At 48.4% G+C, this 8,690-nt stretch overlaps 1 protein-coding gene across 1 annotated transcript in view; it reads left to right on the top strand.

The window, feature by feature from the left end:
* The first annotated feature begins 48 nt into the window (after positions 1 to 48).
* CCDC85A (coiled-coil domain containing 85A) overlaps positions 49 to 8,690 on the top strand; it is a 233,128-nt gene continuing 224,486 nt past the window's right edge. The window contains exons 1-2 of the mRNA XM_008070606.2: positions 49 to 333; positions 7,815 to 8,689. Coding sequence (XP_008068797.1) covers positions 70 to 333; positions 7,815 to 8,689 — 1,139 coding nt within the window. The 5' untranslated portion in view covers positions 49 to 69. The remainder of the gene's footprint in view (positions 334 to 7,814; position 8,690) is intronic.

Genomic DNA, 8,690 nt, shown 5'->3' with positions numbered 1-8,690 from the left:
GCCGCGCCCGCGCCTTCGGGAGTCGCTTTGCCTCTTCCACCCACTCGCACCTGCCACCGCGCGGATACCATGTCGAAGGCGGCCGGAGGCGCGGCGGCGGCGGCGGCGGAAAGTTGTCCCCCAGCCCCGGCCGGCTCGTCCGCGGCCGCCGCCGTGGAAGACCTGTCCAAAGTGTCGGACGAGGAGCTGCTGCAGTGGAGCAAGGAGGAGCTGATCCGCAGCCTGCGGCGCGCCGAGGCCGAGAAGGTGAGCGCGATGCTGGACCACAGCAACCTCATCCGCGAGGTGAACCGCCGCCTGCAGCTGCACCTCGGCGAGATCCGCGGGCTCAAGGTGAGCGCGGGGCCGCCCCGGAGGCGCGGCGCGGCGGGGAGCGGGGCGCCCCGGGGAGGTGGGGCCAGGGAAACTTTCCCTCCTTCCGTCAACAGGTGACCCTCCCCTTTCCCCCAGGCAGCATCCCCTGCCCCCAGTCCCCAGCCCTTTGGAAACTTTTCCAAACTTTGGGGCGCGCCGGCGTCTTGCTCTCTCTCGCGTCCTCTGCGGAGGGAGGAAGGGACCGAGGATGCTGAGAAGCAGAGAGGAGGTGACGGGCACGCGGGGCCTTTCATTTCGTGGGGAATTGGGAAGTCGGTGCTTAGGGCAGCCGGCTGACAGCCAGTCAGGGGAGAGGCGACCGAAGGAGTGAAGCCAGGGCATCTTCGCCCTTGGGGGTCCGGAGTGCGGCTGCTCTGGCGCCAGCAGCTCTCTGGCCGGCAGAGGGCGAGGAAAGGGCGCCACTGCCGGAGAAAGAGGCTGGGGGGGCGCCCGGGAGAAGCTGCGGGCGCCACCCTCGGAGCCGACGCGGGTCACTCGGTGCACAGGGGCTTCGGCTCTGCCTTCACGTCTCCTACCGACTCCTGTGCCTGCCTTCGCCCCGAGTTTGGATGGTGTCGCCTGGCGTGCCTTACTCCTCTCCCCGAGTAACCCCCAATTGGATTTAAATTTCATCCAGCATGGGGGGAGGGGGAGGAGCAAAGGGACTCAGTCTGGAAGGCGCAGGGCTTTGAGAGGCGCAGGGCTATGGTGATGCTTTCTTTTGAGCCAGCTCTCCTTCTGTATTAGGGAAAGAGGAGAAAGCCCCCCCCAGCCCCGCTAACTTTCTTTTGCCCTTGGAGAGCGCCGAGTGTGCGAGCAGTGTGCCCGCCAGGCTGCTGCAGACCGGTGGCCGGGAACCGCCCTGCCGGCCTCCTGCACCGCAAACTTCCTCTCCTTCCCGCCTGCGCTGGTGCCTCCTGGTATTCCTTCCTCTCATTGTTCGGCTTTTGTTTATAGGAAGCCACAAAAACGCAATCACTGTAGGGACTTCAGGGATCAAATTCCCACCGGCACAAGATGTTCTTGTCCCCTTTCCATTCCCTTACCACTTCTCAGGCAGGAGATGCTGTTCCTTCATTGCCTCGGCGCTCAAGCTCTGGGATTCCAGGGCCTGGAGGAGTGGGAGGGGCCGGCTGCCTAAGGCTCACCTGTGTAGGGGTGGAGATGACCTTTTCCTCAGGCTCATACTGACTGTCACAAAGTCCCTAGAGTGCAGATAGGAAGATCTCACAGAAAAATCCCAGGGCTTGCTCTTTCTCCTTTGTTTTAATTCTTACGAATGGAGTATTTATTAAGTACCAGGCTCCTTGGGGAATAGTGGCAGGCTAATGTAGAGGGAAGATGATCTAAGAGGTGAGTTTGAATCCTCCTTTGCCAGAAGGGTGAGCTTGGATAATTAATTTCTCAGATCCTCAGTTTATTCATCAGTACAAATGCACATAATAATAACTATTTGCTAGAGCCTTGTTACAATAAGTTATGACAGTGTACGGGAAGGTTTAATGCTTGACTACAAAAAATGGCAGTTATTGTTATCAGGAGAGGATGTATACATGGATAGCTGTGTGTGTCCAGGATCTGGGTTTCTAATTAATTAATCAATTTCTTAAGTATTTTAATATGGTGCTTCAACATAATACCACAGAAATACTTGAAAGTTCTTTTGGGTTGTGTGAATTAACTGGGTGTGTGAGGAGCTATGTGTGAGTGGGGGAGCAGCAGTATGAGTGATGGGGTGTCTGGTTTTCATTTTAAGAGCTTCTTGTGGAGAAAGAACTGTTAGGCCAGCTAAGGACACTTACATCCCAAATAGGAATGTCTCTTTGTGGTCTAGATTCATGGCCTGGCATTAAAAGACTCCCCTCCTTATCAAGTTCAGAAATGATAGGGCTGGTTACTTTCTGCTGCAGCCTCTCTTCCTGCTTTCATGCTGCCCTTGGGCAGCTCCAAGGTAGTCGATGCCAAGACTTCTGGCCCACCCATGAGGGTGCTGTGGTTTTCCTGTGCTGAGAGGTCAGCTTTCTCCTTTCTCTGCATCATTTTGGCTCAGAGCTTCCTTGGACACCATAGTAATCCATAAATGTGTTTGACCGAATCACTGATAGTTTCATTTGTTTATTTTGGCTTAACCAGAAAAAAGAAAGAAAGAGTTTTTTATTGGGGAGGCTGATGATTTGGTGCTCTTAATTGAGAACTCTAAATGTAGGGTAATTAAGGCCATCATATTTTTTTGTAATGCCTTTTGTGAGCTGACTTGAAATGGCATCTAAATATTTTTAAGGCTTTTAGGTGATATTGCAGCTGTAGACCCAGGAATGAAAGCATCAGTTTTCTTTGGATGGGCTTAGCACTGGTTGATTTGTTCGTGTTTAAACACTTGAGAGGCGGGGCAGTGGAAAGATAAAGGATTTGAAGTCTGATAATTTGTAGGGTTTGGGCAAATTGTTAACCTCTCTGAGCCCCAGTTTTCTCATCTGTTCATGGGGGTTTTAATACCACATGAGATTTTATGAAGATTAAATGATACATAAATGAAGAAACCCCAGTGAGGTTAGATCACTTTTTCAAGGTCACAAAGACATAAAATGTTCCAAAAGTCACACAGACATAAAATGTTCAAAATAAGCTGACTTTCCTTGCTTTTGGCTAGTCGACATTCTTTGCTTAGGACTGTGTAGTCCTGAATGGATAGAGAAAGGAGATTCTGGTTAGGGTTCTGTTGTATGGAACAGGATTCCTGAGAACCCTGTCTTTGGATTGTTGAGCATATACCAACACTCAGGCTGCTCTGACTTGGTATCCTGGTAGGTGGTTGATTTGGGGGTGATTCTGCAGCTTTGTTGTCTGCACTGCATTGATTTCCCTCTTGGCTCCTAACCCACCCCCTCCTACTGACTTCCTGCTCAGCAATGAAGAAAAAGAACAAATTAAAACAATTCTTTAACCATAGATGCAATACTTGATACATCTGCAGGCATAAAATTGAACTTTGGGGTAGCATTTTATGAGGTGAACTTAAATTTTTAAAAGTCCACTTACATACTTGGATAATACCTGTTGGCCTGTGGCAATGTTAAAAGGACACCTAGTGTTTTGAAAAAGAGAGCCCAAGTCTTAATGAGGCAGATTTGAAGAAGCTTGCTTACAAGGTTATTATCAAGCTGGTTGCTTAGCTGTTCATCAGAGGCAAAGGAAGTAGTATAGAATTGGACAGTAAATCATATTCCCAAGAAAACTAATAATAGGAGAAAGGAGCTGTGGTAAAGAAAACTGAGTGGGCCAACACCTACTCCTTCCTACTCCATCTGGAAATCTGAGAAGTGTATGTATGTTTCACTCCCTTTGGGAAGGGTGTTAACTCTGTGAAGCCCAGGGTAGCACCAATCCTGTTTACTTTCCAGGCCTGTTTACTTTCCAGGAAAGTAAACTTTCCAGGCCTGTTTACTTTCCAATCCTGTTTACTTTCCAGGAAATCAGAAATAGCTGCAGGATAGTCAGAGGGAAGTATTTTCATTTAGAAATTCATTTAGGTGAAAAAGAACATGGCTTGAACTTTCTATCACATGCTGGGATTAAACTAAATGTTGAGTAATTTTTGAAGCTTAGAAAGATTAATTTTGTTTAGTATTATTTTCTCCAAATATCCACAACTTCTGATTTCCTCTAAAGCATCAGTATCAAGGAACAATTTATTCTCTTACTACTGTAGACTCCAACATAGCAGAGGATGGCAGACAACAATAAGAAATCCTTTCTTAGTAGCTATAGCTGTATCCTGTTTTGGCTAAAGGCCTAGGGCTTTAAGGGCTGATCAGTCCATAAACACAGGGACTACTGTATGCATGGCCCCATAGCAAGTATGTTGCACATTTAAAGAAATACTTCTGGAATGAACTCTGCCTTCCAAAGGCTAAGATGTCTACGTTAGAAAGGAGAAAGAAAATAATACCCAGTGAGTGCTCTAGCGAGTGTGTGATGCTAGCTACTTTGGGATATCATTTTATGAGGTAGACTTACATTTTTAAAAATCTGCTTACACACTTGGATAATATCTGTTGGCCTGTGGGGCAATGTTAAAAGATCTTAAGAAGTGAATGGGAAAGTTATTCATTCATTCATTCATTCATTCATTCATTCATGGGTGTTGTTTTGTGCTGGGGGAGACTTTTCAGAAAAATTTCTCCTCTCAGGCGATTCCTATGGGGGAGAAGATGATATTTTCCAGTAAGACTGCACAAACATATACAAAGCTCAAAATTCACTGACAGAGAGGCAGTTACAGGTGGAAAGTCAGGGTAAATCCTTTCAGGCCTGGCCAAGGAGAGATGTTGGGAGTTGATAAGCAGAAGGGACAAAACATGCAGGGAGTGTTTTTGAAGATCAGTCTAGCCAAGGAGTGCTTGGAATTGGTGAGAAAAGGGGGAGGATGGTACAAAGGCAGGGAGGCTGGGTGGAAGACCGTGGGCAAAGGTCAGGAATGAAGTCAGAAAGTGGCAACAAGAAGGAAAAGGAAGAGATGGGCATTAGAAACAAGGAAATAGAGTTGGTAATGCCAAAAGTTAGAGCTGGCATTGAAACTTAGGTAAACAGTATTCTTTTTCAGACCCCCAAATTTGATCCCTTGATGGTCAGGAAGTGAAGGGTGTGGTTGGCAGATGTTTTATAGTTCATTTTCTAGTTAATATTAAGGGAAGTGTTAGACTCAACTCAAGTTTAAGAGAATGAAGTCCCCTTTCTCAGTGCCTCTAGTACGGATTGGGCGATGGCATCGCCCAATCTGTACTAGAGAGCCTTCTAGGCCTTCTAGACCCGAGAGCCTTCTAGACCCAAGAGCCTTCTAGACCCAAGAGCCTTCTAGGCTTTGTGAAGCAGGGGAAATCTTAGGCAGAAGTGTCTTAGCTGCCACTGTTTCATCCCTACCAAATGATGTTACTTCAAGACTGTATGTTTGAGTGGAGAATAATTGAGGACCTCACTATTCATTTTTACAATTCTTTGGTTATGGTGGGGATGCCGAGTTCTAGATACACAGAAGTGAAACAGAATACATGAGGCCTCCATTCTCGTGACTGGAATCTAGAGAAGATGTAGCCTAGAACTAACAGGCACACTCATACATAGGTGCTTGCAAACTATAAGAAATACCACAGAGGAAAAGTCCAAGATGGTAAACCATAGATTGTGGGTAGAACTTCTTTATAACAGTTTCTATGGGAAAATGACTTTAAACTGACTCCTGATGGTTGTGTAGTATGAAAGAGGGGAAAGCCTTGCCTTTTGAGGACTTGAAACAAGGTCAGCGGTGGTGGCACTCAGTGTGTGATGGGAAGCGACTTTCTCACCTTCTTCACGACTGTCATGTGCCCAAGACAGTACCCTCTCCCCCTACCTGGACTGGCTCAGTATCCTCCTTACTATTCTCCCATCTCTCCCAACTGACCTTTGCCAGTCAGTTTTCTGCACAAAACTGTGGCGATTCTTTACAAAATGAATCATATCATTCTATTCTCAGCTTGCCAATAACCTCAAGGCCTTCCAGAGGCTGACACAGGGCTCTGCCTGTCCTAGGCCCTGATGCTTCTCAGACCTGCTATTCCATCTTGGTCAGTTGGCTCACAGTACTTTAGGCACACTGGCCTCCCTGTAACTTGAGCTCTTCATCTTATGCTTGTCTCAGGACTTTGATATTTGCCCTCTTTCTGCCTGGGATCATCTTCACTCAAATATATGCTTCTTAATTTCACTCAGGTTTCCCTTCTCTACAGAGGTACATCTCTTGAAAAATAGTATTGTTAGCTGGGCTCGGTGGCTCAGCCTGTAATCCTGTGCCTTTGGGAGGCTGAGGTGAGTGGATTGCCTGAGCCCGTGGGTTCGAGACCCGCCTGGGCAGCAAGACCTCATCTCTACAATAAATCAAAAAATCAGCCGGGCATGGTAGTGCATGCCTGTAATTCCGGCTACTCGGAAGGCTGAGGCGGAAGGATTGCCGGAGCCCAGCAGGTCGAGGCTGCAGTGGCCAGGAGCAGCCACTGCATTCCAGTCTGGGCGACAGAATGAGACTCCAACTCAAAAGAAAAACAGAAAAATAGTATTGTTTAAGCTGCTTTAGTTATCTTTCCAGAACTTTTTACTACATGACATTATGTTCTACACTTTACAACATTATGACATTAAATGCTATACTTTATGGCACTGTGCTCTGTACACCATTCTCATGACTCTCCACCTGTCCTAGTACAGTGAAGATGTAGCCTGGAACTCACAGACACAATCATACATATGTAGTTACAAATTGTAATAAGTACAACAGAAAAAGAGACCCAAGGAGTGATGGTAGACCCTAGACTGGTGGTGGGCCTTCTTTAGAATAGTTGTTTGTGTTTTTTGCCTGTCTTTGCCACTAGAATGAAAGCTTTAGGATGTCAAAGTATTTGCTGTGTTCACCAATACATCTCCAGTACCTAGACTGGTATCTGGCACGTAGATGCCCGTTAAATATTTGTGAATGAACAAATACATCTCCACTCATGCTGGGGAAATTGAATGAGTCAGAGAGCATTTGGGGGTCTTGTTAAACTTGAAGGGTTTTGCACTTTATCCTAAGGGCAGTGAGAAGGAGTTTTAAATATAGAAGTGACAACATAACTTACATTTTGGAGGTAGAGTTCCAAAGACTTGTTTGGCTCAGAAGTGGAAGATAAGGGAGAAGGAGATGCCAGGGCTGACTTCAGGTTATTATGAAGAGTAGTGGGATAGGTGGAGGTGGCATTTACTGACAGGTGCGATTTGAGGAAGGGGCTTTGAAAATGCAGGGATCACTGTTGCCTGTGTTATGTGTGAAATGTCTGGGAGACGTCTGGATGGGTGTGGCAAGTAGGGGTTGGATGTACAGGGCTGAAATGCCACTAGAGGGCAATTGTGTATTTCCCTAGTGGGGGAATTGGGTCTGTTTGTCCCATGTCAGGGCTGAAAAACTAAGTGGTGGCACTTGTTGATTGCTCTGTTGAAAGGCCAGTTGCCTCAGAGCTTTTAAGCATTTCATAGGCCATAGGCAGCCATTTTTCTTTCTTGAGGGTGGGACAGGGGAACCTTGTTTTTCTGCTGCCTGATTTCATGTTAATTAACTGGCTTCTCTCTGGATGACCTTGGACAAGTGATGCTTTGTGAGGCCCAGCTTCCCCTTTTGTAAAATAACCATAATAATTATTTTCTTTTATGTGTTTTGGTGAAAATTAGATGACATCATGCAAGTTGAATGTTGTGCAGAGAACATAACCCATGCCTATAATTTTCCTCTTTTATGGATAGCTACACATCTTCAGCTTCCTTCCACCCTCTCATTTCCTCCCTTATCCTCAGAGAATTCACCCATTCCAGGCTCCCCCTTCTCTCAGGAAGTCTGAGCCTTGATAACACCTGAGATGCGTACCTCCCTTGAATGATTGTCTCTCTCTTTTCAGGATATCAACCAGAAACTCCAGGAGGACAACCAGGAGCTGCGGGACCTCTGCTGTTTCCTGGATGATGACCGGCAGAAAGGGAAGAGGGTGTCTCGGGAGTGGCAGAGACTGGGCCGCTACACAGCCGGGGTGATGCACAAGGAAGTGGCCTTATACCTGCAGAAGCTGAAGGAGCTGGAGGTGAAGCAGGAGGAGGTGGTGAAGGAGAACATGGAGCTCAAGGAGCTCTGCGTGCTGCTGGATGAGGAGAAGGGCACGGGCTGTGCAGGCAGCCGCTGCTCCATCGATAGCCAGGCCAGCTTGTGCCAGCTCGCTGCCTCCACTGCGCCCTACGTGCGGGACGTGGGCGATGGCAGCAGCACCTCCAGCACGGGCAGCACCGACAGCCCCGACCACCACAAGCACCACGCAAGTGGGGGCAGCCCTGAACACCTGCAGAAGCCCCGGAGCGAGGGCAGCCCAGAGCACTCCAAGCACAGGAGCGCCAGCCCAGAACACCTACAGAAACCCAGGGTCTGCGGGACCCCGGATCACCCCAAAGCACTCAAAGGACCCAGCCCGGAGCACCACAAGCCCTTATGCAAGGGCAGCCCGGAACAGCAAAGGCACCCACACCCTGGGAGCAACCCCGAAACGCTGCCCAAGCACGTGCTGAGTGGGAGCCCTGAGCACTTCCAGAAGCACCGATCAGGGGGCAGTCCTGAGCACTCCAGGCACAGCGGAGGGAGCCCGGAGCATCTTCAGAAACAAGCTCTTGGTGGGAGCCTAGAGCATCTACCCAGAGCCAGGGGCACCAGCCCTGAGCACCTCAAACAGCATTATGGGGGGAGCCCTGAACACAAACATGGAGGAGGCGGTGGCGGCGGCGGCGGCGGC

This window comes from Carlito syrichta, unplaced genomic scaffold, assembly GCF_000164805.1.
Source record: "Carlito syrichta isolate Samal-C Ts95f unplaced genomic scaffold, Tarsius_syrichta-2.0.1 Scaffold313849, whole genome shotgun sequence".
Taxonomy (NCBI): Eukaryota; Metazoa; Chordata; class Mammalia; order Primates; family Tarsiidae; genus Carlito; species Carlito syrichta.
This window is presented reverse-complemented; position numbering and strand designations above follow the sequence as displayed.